The 20,013-nt window shown below is 41.1% G+C and overlaps 1 protein-coding gene across 1 annotated transcript in view; it reads left to right on the top strand.

Moving 5' to 3' along the window:
• Nucleotides 1-289: 289 nt before the first annotated feature.
• The window catches only part of LOC122928499 (sodium- and chloride-dependent betaine transporter-like), a 103,593-nt gene continuing 83,869 nt past the window's right edge, over nt 290-20,013 (top strand). Inside the window, exons 1-3 of the mRNA XM_044281394.1 lie at nt 290-343; nt 2,686-2,892; nt 15,729-15,863. Coding sequence (XP_044137329.1) covers nt 304-343; nt 2,686-2,892; nt 15,729-15,863 — 382 coding nt within the window. The 5' untranslated portion in view covers nt 290-303. The remainder of the gene's footprint in view (nt 344-2,685; nt 2,893-15,728; nt 15,864-20,013) is intronic.

Below are 20,013 nucleotides of genomic sequence, written 5' to 3'. Positions count from 1 at the left end.
CGGACTTTGGAAAGGGGCCGAATATTGGGACTTCGAGTTCTTGGAAAGAGTTTCTGTAGACAGATGCATGTCAAGATCACCATATAAGAATAGCGTTATTACCATGTACAGTGCACATAGTGCCAGCTATAGGGCACACATAATATTTGCCATTGTGAGCATTTATACCAAGGCATCATATAAAATGGCAGTCTTTGAGATAACTTCCATGTCTCCTCCTTCTTGGTGTTGCCACTGTTCCCTCTGCCAAAGGGAGGAGGATACCCACCAAACAAGTTTCAGAGGAGCTTTGATGCAGACGAGATGGCTGCTGCATGCGGGCAGGTGCAGTGTAATGATCCAGGTTAGCTTTTCACATATTTGCCACATTTTATATACAGTCTTATGCATATAATGTGCATTTTTATTTTGCAATCTGTATTATAACCATTTTTTTCATTCCCTGTGTTGTCCTGAAGAGTGCATGCTGTCTCCAGGTAGAGGACTATGCAGTATTTACACTCCTGAAGTATACTGTACATGCTGGGGTAGTAGAGTAGATGAATTGTTCAGCTATAGCGGGCTGTCTGCATTGAAAGTACCCATAAGGGCCATATAGAGTGACATGCTGTGCTAAATAACAGTGGCAGTTCCCACGTAATAGCACCAAAACAAAGAGCCATAGAGAAACACATAACAACACCATGCAGTGTTATAATATAGCACAGTACATAATAGTGGCATACATAAGTTACATAGTATTACCATCATACTGCCATACAAAAAGCACATAATAGTACTGTAAAAAGTGCACACATAATGTTGTCATACAGAAACCATATGAAAGCAATATGCATTACAGAGCCATCCATAAATCACAATCAATAGTACCGTACAGTGCACACATAATAGCGCCATACAGAAAGCATATGAAAGCACCATGCATTACAGAGCCATACATAAATCACATAGAGCCAGCTAGAAGCAGCGCTTCTACAAATGTTGTGAGAAGTGATGTTATAACTATTTAAGATCCTCTTTAAAGCATATCTGAGTAAAAAAAAAAAAGTTTGCTTCTTTCTACATTCATAACTGTAAAGGAGCAGGTCTTTTTTGGGCTTCACTAATGTCTTCCTCAGCCATATTAGTCCCTGTTTCAGCTGCACAGCTAGATGCATTTCACTCAGAAGCAGAGAGCGTGTACCTTCTATGAAATCTGCCAGCACTGTACTGCTGTGACATCCTTTCCCTTATTTCCAACAATGTTTGTTTTCAGCTCTGGACCTGATTTTCTTCTCTGCTTCTTCCATTCGAAGTAAAAGAACTGCAATTTCAAGCAGCTGCACTAGCTCAGTGCAAATACATTATATTAGCTTCCATCGCACTGTATAAATTCCTCTGCACTGAGCTCCTCCTAGTGGTAGCTGCAAGCAGCCAGCTTTGTAGTATGTGAAGTGAAGCTGGAGAATTTATTGATGAATTTATTATGACCATTGTCTGCTATAAAAAAAATATATTGAAATTTGCTGTTCAGGATGGGCACCACATTTTTGAAGCACCTGTTCTACTTTTTTTCAATATAGTAGTTGGATAAAGTGGGTGAGGCTGAGGGTATTTTTTTTTATTATAATATTTTTTAATTAAAAGTTCTTCTGCTTAAAAAAAATTTGTTAGAAATCTACGGCACTGTGGTTTATATTCTGCATTGCCTGAGAGTGGGGCCCATGCTAAGTTTTGCTATGGGGCCCCATGAGATCTGTGTAATTTACATGAGATCTACATCATAGTATAATAGTATATATAATTGAGTGCCGAAATAGCAGTGGTAGGGCTCATGCACATGGACATATTTTCTTTCTTTCTTCTTTATGTCTCAGGTGCTACAGCGCCACTTTAACATAGCCAGCCACAATGGGGGTTATTTACAAAAGACAGACTTTTTACGCCAGTCTTTGTTTCCCACCTGCGCTGCTGGTGGGGCATTCGACTAATTTATGATGAGGCGTACACCTTGTCATAAATTAGATGCACTTCTGGAAGTCCATGTGCCTGGAGTAAAAACTACTGACTGGAGTAGTTTTAAGGCAACTTTTACCCTTGCATTGTTAATTCCAGTATTGAGATCCGGCAGAGGATTTCAATACCAGAATTAAACGGATGTTTTGATTTTACACATCAGGATGCATCTGTTCCGTTAGTATGCGGTTGTGTGAAATCAAAATGGAAAAAATCCGTATACAGAACCATTAAATTCAATAGTTCTACAAAAAAACGGAACGTACTCCGTATGCATTCCGTTTCCGTTTTTCTATTCCGTTCAAAGATAGAACATGTCCTATTATTGCCTGCAAGTCACGTTCCGTGGCTCCATTCAAGTCAATGGGTCCGCAGAAAAAACTGATCACATTCGGAATGTACGCCGTATGTCTTCCGTATCAGTTCCGTTTTTGCGGAACAATCTATTGAAAATGTTATGAGCAGCCCAATTTTTCTATGTAATTACTGTATACTGTATATGCCATACGGAAAAATGGAACGGAAAAACGGAACGGAACCGGAAAAACTACTGGAAAAAAAAACTGGAAAAATGGATCCGGGAAAAACGGCCCGCAAAACACAAAAAAGCCATACGATCGTGTGAACGAGCCCTTAGTCTGTAATGTGATAATTGATTTCTTAACTCCTCAACTATGTCTTTGCCCTTAGGTTCTTCAGACTGTGATCCAACCATGAGTAATTCTCAGAATCCGCCTACTCCTTGCCAAGAGCTTTGCCAAGAGGTCCAAGAGCCCGAGCTGAAGGCACGGGGACAGTGGGGGAGCAGAGTGGAGTTTATTTTATCTATTGTAGGAGGAATTATTGGTCTGGGAAATATCTGGAGATTCCCCTATCTATGTTACAAAAATGGTGGAGGTGAGCAAGAATGATCTTTTAAGCAAAACATTCAGGTTTTTTTTAGGCCCATATACGGAACCGTGCACTTCAATGGGGCAACAAACAGGGCCGGACTGGGACAAAAAATAGGCCCGGGCATTTTTGACTGAGCAGCCCAATCACATGACCCCCAACAGGCCCCACCCCCTTGCAGTCTAAGGGCGGAGCCAAAACTGAAAGCACAATTGAGAGGCAGGGCCAGCCACCTGTAAGATAGGAAGGCTTCAGCAAACACACAAGCTTCTTTGGGGGTCCCCAAGTGACATTAGGGGTCTTAGTATGATCCGGCCACCTAATCCGGCAGAAAAGGAATCAACGGGACACAAAGCACAGCATGCAGCGGTTTATGTCCCGCTGATTCTCTGCATTTTTCCCAGATTGTGGCCGGATCTCTGACGTACCCCATTATAGTTAATGGGGCTGGCGGGCATTCTGTCTGCATCCAGCAGTGCCAGATCCAGTGAATTCTCAGCTGGAACAGCCTGCCAGGTGGGGGTAGCCTAATACAGCGCCCCATACCTCTTATATCCAGTGACGTCTTCTCTGATGTAGATGCTCTCTTTCTTCATCTTCTCCATTCAGACCAGACCACCGTGATAATTTATTTCAGCTATCTCACGTCTCTGCAGAGTTTGACAGACATCTTAGTTTCCTACTTTTCCATCATCCTCCAATTAACATCCCATCATGCACCCCCAATACTGAGAAGCTGTGCTCCCCAAAACTATACTGCAAAAAGAACTGTGCTAAGCTGATGCTGTGCCAGGGTGCACCCAAAGTAATGGTGCTCCCAAAGTCCCAACAATAGCAATTATTTCTTTGCCAGAGTGCATTTAGTAGTAATAGTGCTCCTACAGTGCCCCCAACAGTAATTGTGTCCCACAAGTAATAATGCTCCCATAGTCCCCCAGTTGTAATAAAGTCCACCATAATGCCCTGATAGTAATAATTCTCTTTATAATGTGTGACAGTAGAAACCCCCCCCTCCCCCCCTATAATGTGCACCAGTACAAAAAATGCCCTGTTGTTTGGCAGTAAAAAAAGAAATACCTCATCTTAGTGCCCCCAGTAGAGCCAATGTCCCCAGAGTGCCCTCATGTGTTCCAATGACCCGTACTGTGTGCCATTACACAAAACACTTAGTGCCACCAGTTGAGCTTAGGTGCCCAAAGTGACCTTATAAATTGAGCCAGTATAAAATACTCCTATATAGTCCCCCCAGAAGATGCCCCCATAGTGCTCCTTCCCCGTCTCCATAGTGCCCTCCATAATGTGGCACTATAAAATGCCCCTATAGACTGCCCCACATAGATACTCCAATAATGCTCCTTTCCTCCCTTCCCCATAGTCCGGCCCTGGCCACAAAAATCAGAACATGTCCTATTCTTGAGCCCTTAGTCTGCAAGAAGTAATCACAATCTACTCAGACCACATCCAAAGCCGTGTTCACAATTCTGCTATCTACCACTTGCATCGTCACTGTGCTTATGGACCAACATAGGGCATGCTTTGTAAAGACACCGAACCAGCGGAGTGCAGCTGTGACCTGTGAAATTATTCCATCTGAGACATAAGTGAAAACTAGCAACATTTTGAATGTAGCTTTGAAGGTGGATGGAGTATAAGGCAAGATGTAATACAACATCAGTACAAAAATAGAAAAGCACATGCATTGTTTGAGGATTTGCATCATTTAATTTACAGAACATGCCGACAACTGTGAAGATGTATTTTTTTAGTTTTTTTTATTATGAAGCAAACAACAAATAGGACAAAACAACAGAAAAAGTGAATGTGCATAACTATTCACCGCCCTAACGTCAATGCTTTGTAGAGCCACCTTTTGTGGCAATCACAGCTCCAAGTCGCTTTGGATAAGTCTCTATGAGCTTGCCACATCTTACCACTGGGATTTGTGCCCATTCCTCCTTGCAAAACTGCTCCAGCTCCTTCAGGTTGGATGTTTGCACTTGTGAACAGCAATCTTTAAGTCTGACCACAGATTTTCTATTGGATTGAGATCTGGGCTTTGACTCGGCCATTCCAACACATTTACATGTTTCCCCTTAAACCACTCAGGTGTTGCTTTAGCCGTGTGTTTGGGGTCATTGTCCTGCTGGAAGGTGAACCTCCGTCCTAGCCTCAAATCATGCAGAGTGGTACAGGTTTTGTCTCAAGAATATCCCTGTATTTAGCACCATCCATCTTTCCTTCACCTCTGACCAATTTCCCAGTCCGGGCTGCGCCAGGCGTTTTCTTTGATGGCTGAAAAGTTTAATTTTAGTCTCATCAGACCAGAGCACCTTCCTCCATACATTTTGGGAGTCTCCCACGTGCCTTTTCACAATGTGCCTTTTTGTTTTTGATGAAAGTAATAGTTTTCTTCTGGCCACTCTGCCAAAAAGCCCAGCTCTATGGAGTGTACGGCTTATTGCCGTCCTATGTACAGATACTCCAGTCTCTGCTGTGTAACTCTGCAGCTCCTCCAGGGTTACCTTAGGTCTCTGTGCTGCGTTTCTAATTAATGCCCTCCTTGCTCGGTCCGTGAGTTTTGGTGGGCGGCCGTCTCTTGGCAGGTTTGCTGTTGTGCCATGTTCTTTCCATTTGGTTATGATAGATTTGATTGTGCTCCTGGGGATGAACAAAGATTTGGATATTTATTTATAACCTAACCCTGACTTGTACTTCTCAACAACATTATCCCTTACTTGTTTGGAGAGTTCCTTGGTCTTCATGACAGTGTTTGGTTAATGATGCCTCTTGCTTAGGTGTTGCAGCCTCTGGGACCTTTCTAAAAAGGTGTGCATATGTAATGACAGATCATGTGACACTTAGATTGCACACAGGTGAACATCATTTCACTATTATGTGACTTCTGAAGGCAATTAGTTGCACCAGAGCTTTTTATGGGCTTCCTAACAAAGGGGTGAATACATATGCACATGCCAATTTTCTGTTTTCTATTTCTAAACAATAGTTTTATTTATATATTTTTCTCATTTCACTTCACCAACTTAGACTATTGTGTTCTGATCCATCAAATAAAATTCAGATTAACAAAACATTGAACTTAAGGCTGTAATGTAACAAAACACAAAAACAAGTCAAGGGGTGAATACTTTTGCAAGGCAGTATTTTGTGGAAACAGGTATATAGAACCCCTTAATGATTATTTGTTGGAAGCAAATGATAAGAAATGTATATAAAAACAGACACTCACCAATTGGTATGTCTATAGTAGATAGTTTATAATTACTAAAAATCACATATAAAATATAACATATACCATAAAATATATACCATAAAATATGTCATAAACAATGTACACTGAGGTCAGTAGTCTGGGTACATGTAACTGTCACGTTTAACTATATAGCTGGATAACAATAATTTACATAGAAATCAAGCTGTGCATAAATTAGTCATAAATAATAAACATTAAACAATAAATATATAAGATGTGATATCCTGTGAATGATAAGTATCCTGAAAAAGAATATATATACCGTATTTTTCGCCCTATAGGACGCACCGGCCCATAAGACGCACCTAGGTTTTTGGGGAGGAAAATAAGAAAAAAATTATTTTTAACCAAAAGGTGTGCTTTTGGTGGGTTTGGAACTAATGGTGGTCTGTGGGTGGCACTATTACTGGGGATCTGTGAAGGACACTGTTATGGGGGGATCTGTGGATGACGGACACTGTTATGGGGGGATCTGTGGATGACGGACACTGTTATGGGGGGATCTGTGGATGACGGACACTGTTATGGGGGGATCTGTGGATGACTGACACACTGTTACAGGGGGGATCTGTGGATGGCACTGTTACAGGGGGGATCTGTGGATGGCACTGTTACAGGGGGGATCTGTGGGTGGCACTGTTACATATGTGCCATCCACAGACCCCCCACCCCATAACAGTGCCATCCACAGCTCCCCAGCCCATAACAGTGTCATCCACAGCCCCCCAGCCCATAACAGTGGCATCCACAGACCCCCCCCCTTAACTGTGCCATCCACCGATCATCCAAGTTCTCCCCCCCCCCCATGCCGCCGCCGCCTGTATACTAATATTAAATGTCTTATTCAATTAAATTGTATTAGATATGCCCCCTCACTCCTATATTGCTAATCGAACCTTAAATCCTTTTCCTAGGTGCTGTAATGCAGGCCGGGCGGCCGGCGCGTCACTCGCTGACGTCACTTGCCTGCGCCGCCTGCTTCATTCATAAAGTAGGCGGCGCAGGCACGTGACATCAAGGAGTTACGCTGCCGCCCGCCCAGCCTGCATTACAGCACCTAGGAATAGGATTTAAGGTACGATTAGCAATATAGGAGTGAGGGGGCATATATAATACATTTTAATCGAATAAGACATTTAATATTAGTATACCGGAGCGGCGGGGCGGGGCTATAGTACATTGATTGCACCGGCCCGCCGCTATTCCCGGGCCCCCAGCTCCTCCTCCCAGTCCCTCCCCCGGCCCCAGCTCACGCTACATCGCATCCAGCGATGTTAAATTGTCAGCATTCGCCCCATAAGACGCAGGGGCATTTCCCCCCGATTTTTGGGGGGGAAAAGTGCGTCTTATGGGGCGAAAAATACGGTAAATGTTCTGTGAGGAATTGGATTCTCCTATAAAAATTTTGTGAAGAAAAAACTTGTGATAAAAACTTGTGATGAAAACTTGCAGAAATTTAGTATCTTCTTATGAGGTATTGTATAGTATAATGCTGATATAGCAGTGAATTTAATTTTCTTGCATGGAAACTGTGTCCAATAGCGCTGCTATAACAATACAAATCCTCCGGTTGCACCAGCGTGCAGAGTCCACACTCACAACTCAACAAGGCCTGTGCTAGTCTACAAAAGGGAATCGGGTTTAGTAAATGGGGCGTCCCCCTATTCATCAACCCTCTTACCTTGCCTTCATAGTGTCTCTCGCTTGTATAGTTGCCGCTCCAATACTTGCTAAGTCCTTTGTATCACTTAGTATGAGATCCGATACTTTGTATGTGCTGCTTGGTGCTCTCAGGTCACGGCGTTCCACGTGGTATGGTTGCGTCTCACCTTCCAGGAAGCATTCAGCAGGAATCGCATAGTCTCGCGATAGCTTAGGCCAGCTTCTATTTTGCTAGCATACGGATCAACATAGAGATCTTCTAGTGACCGATAATAAGTGGATCTTAGCTCGGGTTCAGGTGGGTAGTTTGTCACTCACAGGACCAGCCAGACGCGTTTCGAGGGATCTCCCTCTTCCTCAGTGGCTATAATGCGAGTGCTACTACCCCCTTCTTTAAATACTCTGGTTTCCACAAACCCCACCAAAAACCTGACATGGATTTATAGTATTCAGATTTGGCATTCTTACTGTATCCTCAGTGTATCCTATCAATCTACCTATATAATTCTATAGACTTTAATCTTACAACTTATAATATTGATAAAATTTTAATATTCATAAAATATTCATAAAAATAATATTCATAAAATTAATAAAACCTAGCATTAAAAGCTCAATAAATGTCAGCATATTGGATTTTTCTTCCTTCTTCATCTTTAGTAATATTAATTGGCCATTAGTTTGACTTTTACTTTTTCTTTTTAATTCCCCAACTTTCATTGCTTGGATACATACATCTTCCAATTAGGTTTTATAAATATATATGTATCTCAATCTTAGGACTACATAAAAAAACCGCATCCAACTCAAAAAACGCAGATGCGTTTTTTACAGATTCTGATTTCTCTTATCAATCTTATTTGTCCCATATAGATTATTAATTGGGGACAAGGAATTTTGGATATTTTATTTGGATCCATCTAGTATCCCATATTTGTTGACATCACTTCTCTCTCCCGGGTCCCTCGGACTTCTTCCAAACCTGTGAGCCGTATAGGGAGAGGGAGCCAAACTCGGAGGGGAAATCCCGGTGCTGGTAAACGGCTGACTCAGGATGTCCCATCCGAGGAAGGCACCCACCTCCAATATCTACAAGAAACCAAATAATTCAAAGTCCGAGTTCAACCCTCGTGGGAGGAGTGTCTCAAAAGCAAAGATTCGTCTTGATTCCTGCCTTGACATCCTGGAGATATGGTCTCCTCCTCTCCAGTGTACATCCACTTTTTCAAAGGCCACGAAGACCATACCCTCAGGATTTTTGTTATGATGTTCTTTGTAGTGTAATGAGAGAGAGTGCTTTTCGTAACCATTTCTAATATTTGTAATATGTTCTGACAGTCTTTTTTTCAATGAACGTTTTGTCCTCCCAATGTATTGTTTCTTGCATTGGCATTCTATCATATATAAGATATTATTTGAACTGCAAGTCAGGAACTCCTTAATTTTCCATGTAAAGGAGTTTACTCTTGATTGGACTTCAGTGGTCTTCTTAGGGAACGATGTCAATTTACATATTCCACATTTCCCACACTTGTAGAAGCCACTCAAATTCAACCATCCCTGCATGGACATCTTATTCTTTTTCTCTTTATTTTTAATTGTTGGTGCTACCTTTAAAGAGAGATTTTGGGCCCTTGTATAAGTTATTTGGGGACCATTGCTAACTAAGGGGCCTATTAATCTGTCTTTCAATAGATGATGCCAATGCTTCCTCACAATTGTTTCTATTTGCTTGTGTTGTTTATTGAAGGGTAGTATTATTCTAAATTGATCTGGTTCTTCTTTTTCTTTTGTGATTTCTTTTTCTCTAAAGAAGGTCTCCCTCTGTATGTTTTTGACTTTTGTGAGTGCTTTATCCAATACCTTGCTGGGATAATTTTTCTCTAAAAAACGTTCCTTCATAGTTTCAGCCTCATTTTCAAAATCAGCCACATCTGTACAATTTCTTTTTATCCGCTTAAATTGTCCCGATGGGACTTCAAGCAACCATCTTGGTAGATGGCAGCTTGAGAACAAGATGTAGCTGTTCCGAGAGACCTCTTTTTGATATGTGCTGCAGATTAGTTGTTTATTCTGCACTCTAATTGATAGATCTAAAAATTCTATTTTCTCTACACTTACATTGGCAGAAAATGTAAGGTTATATGCATTAATGTCAATCTTTCCAAGAAATGTGTCAAGATCATCTCTCGTACCTTTCCAGATAAACAGGATATCATCGATGAACCTATGCCAGAGTACCAGGCTTGCCCCCAACATGGGCAGGATCTCCTAACATTCCCACTGTGCCTTGAATACATTTGCATAACTGGGGGCAAACCTGGTACCCATGGCGGTTCCCCTGATCTGGAGATAGTAGTCCAGATTATAAGCAAAATAGTTATGGGTTAGAATGAATTTTACCCCCTCTGCTATAAAATCTATTTGCTTCTCATGGAGATCACTGTGCATCTTTAATTGACTCCTTAATGCATGTATTCCCTGATTGTGATTTATAACCGTATAGAGGGAACTTACATCTAGGGTCCCCAATATCCAGTCCGTTTCATATTGTAATCCCTCCACTATTTTTATAACTTGAGTTGTATCTCTGATGTATGCAAAATTCTTTTTTACACTCGGCTGTAGAAGTTTGTCAATATATTCTGACAAATTAGAGGTTAATGAGCCTATGTCAGAGATGATTGGTCTCCCTTGGGGATCAATTTGGTCTTTGTGTACTTTTGGGAGACAGTAGAATACTGGTAATCTACTGTGGGTGGTACTAATATATTTGAACTTATGTTCATTTAAAATTCCCCTTTCCCAACCATTTTAAATTAACAAGAGTTCAAATATATTAGTACCACCCACAGTAGATTACCAGTATTCTACTGTCTCCCAAAAGTACACAAAGACCAAATTAATCCCCCAGGGAGACCAATCATCTTTGGCATAGGCTCATTAACCTCTAATTTGTCAGAATATATTGACAAACTTCTACAGCCGAGTGTAAAAAAGAATTTTGCATACATCAGAGATACGACTCAAGTTATTAAAATAGTGGAGGGATTACAATATGAAACGGACTGGATATTGGGGACCCTAGATGTAAGTTCCCTCTATACGGTTATAAATCACAATCAGGGAATACATGCATTAAGGAGTCAATTAAAGATGCACAGTGATCTCCATGAGAAGCAAATAGATTTTATAGCAGAGGGGGTAAAATTCATTCTAACCCATAACTATTTTGCTTATAATCTGGACTACTATCTCCAGATCAGGGGAACCGCCATGGGTACCAGGTTTGCCCCCAGTTATGCAAATTTATTCATGGCACAGTGGGAATGTGAGGAGATCCTGCCCATGTTGGGGGCAAGCCTGGTACTCTGGCATAGGTTCATTGATGATATCCTGTTTTTCTGGAAAGGTACGAGAGATGATCTTGACACATTTCTTGGAAAGATTGACATTAATGCATATAACCTTACATTTTCTGCCAATGTAAGTGTAGAGAAAATAGAATTTTTAGATCTATCAATTAGAGTGCAGAATAAATAACTAATCTGCAGCACATATCAAAAAGAGGTCTCTCGGAACAGCTACATCTTGTTCTCAAGCTGCCATCTACCAAGATGGTTGCTTGAAGTCCCAACGGGACAATTTAAGTGGATACAAAGAAATTGTACAGATGTGGCTGATTTTGAAAATGAGGCTGAAACTATGAAGGAACGTTTTTTAGAGAAAAATTATCCCAGCAAGGTATTGGATAAAGCACTCACAAAAGTCAAAAACATACAGAGGGAGACCTTCTTTAGAGAAAAAGAAATCACAAAAGAAAAAGAAGAACCAGATCAATTTAGAATAATACTACCCTTCAATAAACAACACAAGCAAATAGAAACAATTGTGAGGAATTATTGGCATCATCTATTGAAAGACAGATTAATAGGCCCCTTAGTTAGCAATGGTCCCCAAATAACTTATACAAGGGCCCAAAATCTCTCTTTAAAGGTAGCACCAACAATTAAAAATAAAGAGAAAAAGAATAAGATGTCCATGCAGGGATGGTTGAATTTGAGTGGCTTCTACAAGTGTGGGAAATGTGGAATATGTAAATTGACATCGTTCCCTAAGAAGACCACTGAAGTCCAATCAAGAGTAAACTCCTTTACATGGAAAATTAAGGAGTTCCTGACCTGTAGTTCAACTAATATCTTATATATGATAGAATGCCAATGCAAGAAACAATACATTGGGAGGACAATGTTAGAAATTACAAATATTAGAAATGGTTACGAAAAGCACTCTCTCTCATTACACTACAAAGAACATCATAACAAAAATCCTGAGGATATGGTCTTCGTGGCCTTTGAAAAAGTGGATGTACACTAGAGAGGAGGAGACCATATCTCCAGGATGTCAAGGTAGGAATCAAGACGAATCTTTGATTTTGAGACACTCCTCCCACGAGGGTTGAACTCGGACTTTGAATTATTTGGTTTCTTGTAGATATTGGAGGTGGGTGCCTTCCTCGGATGGGACATCCTGAGTCGGGCTGTTTACCAGCACCGGGATTTCCCCTCCGAGTTTGGCTCCCTCTCCCTATACGGCTCACAAGTTTTGAAGAAGTCCGAGGGACCCAGGAGAGAGAAGTGATGTCAACAAATATGGGATACTAGATGGATCCAAATAAAATATCCAAAATTCCTTGTCCCCAATTAATAATCTATATGGGACAAATAAGATTGATAAGAGAAATCAGAATCTGTAAAAAAAACGCACCTAAAACGCATCGAAAACGCATCTGCGTTTTTTGAGTTGGATGCGTTTTTTTTATGTAGTCCTAAGATTGAGATACATGTATATTTATAAAACCTAATTGGAAGATGTATGTATCCAAGCAATGAAAGTTGGGGAATTAAAAAGAAAAAGTAAAAGTCAAGCTAATGGCCGATTAATATTGGTCGGGTTTTTGGTGGGGTTTGTGGAAACCAGAGTATTTAAAGAAGGGGGTAGTAGCACTCGCATTATAGCCACTGAGGAAGAGGGAGATCCCTCGAAACGCATCTGGCTGGTCCTGTGAGCGACAAACTACCCACCTGAACCCAAGCTAAGATCCACTTATTATCGGTCACTAGAAGATCTCTATGTTGATCCGTATGCTAGCAAAATAGAAGCTGGCCTAAGCTATCGCGAGACTATGCGATTCCTGCTGAATGCTTCCTGGAAGGTGAGACGCAACCATACCACGTGGAACGCCGTGACCTGAGAGCACCAAGCAGCACATACAAAGTATCGGATCTCATACTAAGTGATACAAAGGACCTAGCAAGTATTGGAGCGGCAACTATACAAGCGAGAGACACTATGAAGGCAAGGTAAGAGGGTTGATGAATAGGGGGACGCCCCATTTACTAAACCCGATTCCCTTTTGTAGACTAGCACAGGCCTTGTTGAGTTGTGAGTGTGGACTCTGCACGCTGGTGCAACCGGAGGATTTGTATTGTTATAGCAGCGCTATTGGACACAGTTTCCATGCAAGAAAATTAAATTCACTGCTATATCAGCATTATACTATACAATACCTCATAAGAAGATACTACATTTCTGCAAGTTTTCATCACAAGTTTTTATCACAAGTTTTTTCTTCACAAAATTTTTATAGGAGAATCCAATTTTTTACAGGAGAATCCTATTTTCCTCACAGAACATTTATATATATTCTTTTTCAGGATACTTATCATTCACAGGATATCACATCTTATATATTTATTGCTTAATGTTTATTATTTATCACTAATTTATGCACAGCTTGATTTCTATGTAAATTATTGTTATCCAGCTATATAGTTAAACGTGACAGTTACATGTACCCAGACTACTGACCTCAGTGTACATTGTTTATGACATATTTTATGGTATATATTTTATGGTATATGTTATATTTTTTATGTGATTTTTAGTAATTATAAACTATCTACTATCAGACATACCAATTGGTGAGTGCCTGTTTTTATATACATTTCTTATCATTTGTTGCCTATATCGGATGAAGAGGTGATTCATCCAAAAACAGTGCACCTTTACCATATTAGCAGATACGGGTGAGCCACGATATAAATTTAACTAATATTTGTTGGAAGCAGGTATATCAAACCCCTTAATCAATATTTGGTGGAATATGCTGTATCGCAGGTCTCAATCAATATTTGGTGGAATCTGGTATATCAATCCCCTCTATCAGTATTTTGTGGAAAAAGGTATTGTGGGAGATTAGCTCATGGGGATCACCTTTTTCTGAACAGACAGTCCATAAGCAGGCAGTTTCCTTGAAAATCTGGCTTGTTGCCAGGTTTATTTAGGCACAAAGGTTTGCACAGCAGAAAACAAACAAAACATAAAGTAAATCTTTGCCGTCCAGCGCTAAGTTATACAGTTGTGTCCTGACTATACGGTGTGGGGCTGCTCCCCAACATCCACAACACAAATGGTAAAGCAAACCTTTTGTTTTTCCCGCATCCAAACATAGCTCTCTCTTCAGCAACACAGGTTACAGTCCTGAGACTCAGCACATGAGAGACCTGTTGTGCTCTCTTCCTATTTATTTAAAGTCCACCTGGAGGTGAACTCCAGTGGACCATAATCTATGGACCGGAACCAAGCCTGCCACAGAGGCTGGAAAAACCCGAGCCGGATTCCGGTTCAGTCCCTGACAACAGAGCGCATGCGAGGTGAAACATACCTATCATCCACCACCTCACCTCGCATACCGTCACAGTATATAGAACCCCTTAATGAGTATTTGCTGGAAGCCGGTAAATCAAACCCCTTAATCAATATTTGGTGGAAGCTGGTGTATTTCAGGCCTCAATCAATATTTGGTGGAAGCTGGTATATCAATCCCCTCTATCAGTATTTTGTGGAAAAAGGTATATAGAACCCCTTAATGAGTATTTGTTGGAAGCTGGTATATCAAACCCCTTAATCAATATTTGGTGGAAGCCGGTGTAATGCAGGCCTCAATCAATATTTGGTGGAAGCCGATATATCAATCCCCTCTATCAGTATTTTGTGGAAAAGGGTATATAGAACCCCTTAATGAGTATTTGCAGGAAGTCGGTAAATCACACCCCTTAATCAATATTTGGTGGAAGCCGGTGTATCGCAGGCCTCAATCAATATTTGGTGGAAGCTGGTATATCAATCCCCTCTATCAGTATTTTGTGGAAACAGGTATATAGAACCCCTTAATGAGTATTTGCTGGAAGCTGGTATATCAAACCCCTTAATTAATATTTGGTGGAAGATAGTGTATCGCAGGCCTCAATCAATATTTGGTGGAAGCCGGTATATCAATCCCCTCTATCAGTATTTTGTGGAAAAGGGTATATAGAACCCCTTAATGAGTATTTGCTGGAAGCCAGTAAATCAAACCCCTTAATCAATATTTGGTGGAAGCTGGTTCTCCCCAGGGATGATATTGGTCAATGCCTGGTTTCCACCAAACATGATGCTTAGAACTGAGGCCAAGAAGTTCAATCTTGGTTTCATGAGATCAAAGAATCTTGTTTCTCACAGTTTGAGAGTCCTTTAGGTGTTTGTTTTTATTTTTTTGCAAACTTTCATGTGTCTTTTACTGGCTACTTTCTGACCACTCTGCCATAAAGCCCAGATTGGTGAAATGTTGCAGTGATGGTTTTTAGCAGGGATGAGTGAATCGAATTCTTTTTAATAAATTTGCAAACATTTCTAAAATTATATTTACATTTTTCATTAAGGGGGATTGAGTAAAGATTGATGGGAGAAAATGTTTTTTTTCAGCACAAGGTTGCAAAATACTGTAGCTAAATATAAAGGGTCTGAAGATTTTCCAAATGCAGTGTATTTAAAGGATTTGTTTAATTGTCTTCTCCACTTTCTATAGGTGCCTTTCTCATTCCATACATTATATTTCTTATTACCTGCGGGATTCCTATATTCTTCCTAGAGATCGCTCTGGGTCAGTATACTACTCAGGGGCCTGTCACTGCCTGGGTTAAAATCTGCCCCTTGTTTACCGGTAAGTTCTGTAGAAAATATAACTCTGCTTGTATTTATGCACAGCATTGACATTATAATGCTTTGTGGGAGATATAGTGTTAACAGTAGCTAAAGTACAGTGGTGCATAAAAGTCTGTAAACCCTTCAGAATTTTCTATATTTTTGCATAAATTTGACCTAAAACTACATCAGATTTCACACAAGTCCTAAAAGTAGTTACAGATAATCAAATCAAATAAATGGGTCTAAAATATACTTGGTCATTTATATATTGAGGAAAATGATCCAATATCATGTCTGTGAGTAACAAAAGTATGCAAACCTTTAGGATTAGAAAACAGTTTAAAGGTGAGTCAGGTGTTTTCAATCAATGGAAGGAGATTTCTGAGGACCTCAGAAGAAGAGTTGTTGATGCCCATCAGGCAAAACCATCTTTAAAGAGTTTGTAGTCCACCAATCCACAGTTAGCAGGTTGTATCACAAACTAGGGAAATGAAGACCATTCCCAGGAATGGTCAACAAACAAAGATCATGCCAAGATCAAGGCATGTTATAGTCTCCAGAGTCACAAAGAAACCCAAGGAAACCTCTAAGCAACTAAAGACCTTTCACACATTAGCTAATGTTAATGTTCATGGGTCTTAATGGTGTGCATGGCAGGACTGAAACGAGAAAGATCATTGCTTCTGCAGTTCCCAGGTTTGAGGTTGCCCCAGCACTATGCTGGGTCCCTCTAGACACCGTTGAGGTGTAACCATGTGTTGATGCTCACTGGAGGGGATAAGGTGTGGTGCACCCCAATGGGAAATAAGTCCAGAGAGTCCGGGTTTGTAGTAAATCAGCTTGCTTCTTTAGTGGAGGAAATCAAGTGGAAAACAATACAGGAAATGCACTGAGCTGGCTTATTCAGTCTCCGCCCTGGCAGAATAAGGAAAGGCCTGAGCTAGCTATCGCTCTCTTTCATAAAAGTCTGACACCCTGGCCAAGGAGCTGGTAGCCCAGGGTCTGAAGCTCCTATTCATCATCCAGAGTATCCCTATCTCAGCGTCTTATTCTGGTCACTTGTGCAGTCTGGCATAGTCTCTCCTACTAAACATGGTCCCCATCTGAAGACCCTTAGGAGCTCTGACTCCTCTACTTTTATACAGTTTACAACTGATCAACAACCATGTAGTGGGAGGAGAGAAACAACGCTGAAGTTAATGGCTGCCATAGACTTTTTTTGTGCCTCAATACAAGTCAATGTAAACGAATAAGCAGTTTTAAGATGTAAACAAACCAAAGCTAAATCAGACAGTCAAAACTTCACTGTGTGTTTTCCCCTCCAAAATTTAGGTCTTCATAGACCGTTATGACAGCAATGGAAAATTTGCAGCTTTTCAGTGTAAAGACTGGAAAATCCAAAAGTCTCTGAGTATTAACTGGGTTGGCATTAATACTTTTCACAGTGCAGTGCAAATACAGTTCAATAACAGTGTAAATGAACAGGAAATAATACAATTAACATATAAAATGCAGTTCATCAATATAAAACAGAATAAGTGTAAACAACGGCATAAGTCATAGTGCAAGTTAGTCCTTCAAACTACACTAAAGCAGCAAGTTTATGGCTTTGCATAGTAGCAATAGAAGCAAATGTCCACAAACGCCCAGACAGTGGCCAACCCCTTTAAGGCTCTCCTGTTATATCTGTAGTCAGCTGCAATAAATGGCAATGAATGGCATTTAGACAGAAAAGTGTAATCATTTTGAAAATTAATGAGAAAGAAGAGTAAGTGTAGAGAAATGTATATTGTACAAAGTAAAACCACTGTTCCAGATCTAGTGAAGATTATAAGGAGATAGAAATAAGAAATACAGATTAATGAAGAAGAGACACATTCGTTCCTTAAAGCATAACTGTCACACTTAGACCCTAATTTCAATTTTCATATATGTAGTTACTAATGACATGATATTCCAGAATCAGTTACTATTAGACTGACTTACCCCATATTTAATAAGATTCAGCCCTTAGCAACCAGTCTGCATAAAACTGCAATTTTTACTATTCAGTTAAGATGGCCGCCACTGCCCTCACTCTGAGGCTTATCCCACCTGCCCTCACTAGCCAGTAATAATAGCCCCCCAAAAGTGTCAGTAACCAGAGCCCTCCCCCCTAAAGGGTTAATCTCCTGCAGCACAAAGGGGTCCTCTTACCACATGTTGCTTTCATTTATACACTGAGCAGATGACAGATCTCCCTTCCCTGCTCTGCGCTGCTTCAGCTCTGCATTCTCCAGCTCTGCTGAGTGAGGGAGCGTCTGCCAAGCGCAGGGACAGGGAGAAGTGCACACAGCCCAGGCACTGTTATCAGCTGCTGGGGAGGACCTGGCTTTAATCATTTACTTACAGTCCCTGGCTGTCAGTAATGTGACCTTGCACGCTGCCTGCTTCTGCGTCCTCCGTCCTTCAACACATAGACGGACCCTGCCTAGCAACCCTATTTTAAGCTCAGGTAAAAGTAGGCAGTACGGGGAACAAAACTGTGGAATTAAGGGTTAATTGAGTACACAGTGAAAAGTTGAAATAGGGCCACCAAGGAGATATTAATCACCACAATCCAATATAAAAATAAATAAAAATATGACAGTTATACTTTAATTATAAAGAATAATGAGATATAGTTGCCATACATGAACACTCTGTGCATTCAGATCTCCAGTGTCTCTTCTTCTATCAAGGGCCCCCAAATAAATTTCCTCCTGGTATCTGTCCTCTATTATCACCCCCCTGGTATGATCCATCTACGGAGCCCTGCTTGGGTATGTTATACCTTTTTATAGCTTGAAGACACAAAGTAGCAGCTTTCTGATCAAAGAATTATTTGATCCAATTGGATTTCCCTGCTTAGCAATATGCAAATATAGAATAATGGTGCCACTTTCTAGTCAACCAGTAATGGAATTTTATGGCATCTTGCATTTGTCCTTGTGTTTGTAGGGCAGACACCTATTATTCACCCTTCTATTTAGCATAGACCTTTTGATGTAAAAATCTGTGTGAAGAGTATGCATACTGATGAACTTCAAACATGCAATCCAACCCATGTCTCTCCATCTTTAAATGGGTATTCCCATCACAGACAATGGGGGCATATCGGTAGGATATGCCCCCCATTGTCTGATATGGGACCCGCACCTACAATGAGAACGGAGCGGGGAAATGAACGTAGGGCACACTGCGCATGCGCAGCTGCTCTCCATTCATTTCTATGGGGCCACCGAAAATAGCCGAGTTGCCCCACAGCAATGAATGGGAGCAGGGGCTGCGTGTGCACGGTGCGCTCCTATTCACTTCTATGGGAGCAGCGGGGAGCAGCACTTGGTGGTGAACGGACCCTGGGAAAGCCGGGGTCCTCAAGCCACAGCTCTCCCTGCTCCGTTCTTGTTGTAGGTGCGGGTCCCAGAGGTGGGGCCCGCACCTATCAGACAATGGGGGTATATCCTAGCGATATGCCCCCATTGTCTGTGACGGGAAAATACCCTTTAATTCATAAAAAGATTACCTAAAACTATATCAAATACAACATTATAAGGCTTTAATTATACTAAACACTGAACAGATGGATACTAAAGAAGCAATAAATGGGGGCAGTATTAGTGCCAATTTGACATTCATTTTCCCTTTTGTGCCCATTTGTTGAGTGTGCACTGGATGTCCATTTGCTCCCATTTCTGCCTACTGCTGCAGCGCCTCCCAGGAAGCCCCATGTGGTTCCTCCTTCCTCTGTATCAATGCTGATCCACAGCGTCTCCCTGCACATCATGTAGAGGTTTCCTTTCGCTCTCCGTGCCAGAGCATTGCAGTCATGGTTGTCGTGTATACCGCTCCCCTTCTGTGGCAGGTGTTTTTGTGGCTATGGGCCCCTGGGAGTCTCAGGCCCTGGGAGGCCATCCAAAATAAAAAAAATAATAATTTGCCAATGGTTGCTAGTAAGACTGTGTGCAGAGTAAACATGCTGCTCCTCTTTATCTTTATGTTGGTGTTGCCAGGGGGGGATTCCAAATTTTAACAGCAGGTTCCCTACTCAACGGTGGACACGCGGTGTCACTCACGATACCTGTTTACATATACATACACCATATATATGCAACACACATACACATAAATACAGCATATATATACAC

The sequence above is a fragment of the Bufo gargarizans genome, chromosome 2 (genome assembly GCF_014858855.1).
Source record: "Bufo gargarizans isolate SCDJY-AF-19 chromosome 2, ASM1485885v1, whole genome shotgun sequence".
Lineage (NCBI taxonomy): Eukaryota > Metazoa > Chordata > Amphibia > Anura > Bufonidae > Bufo > Bufo gargarizans.
Note: the sequence above shows the minus strand (reverse complement) of the source record. Positions and strands in the feature narration are given on the sequence as shown.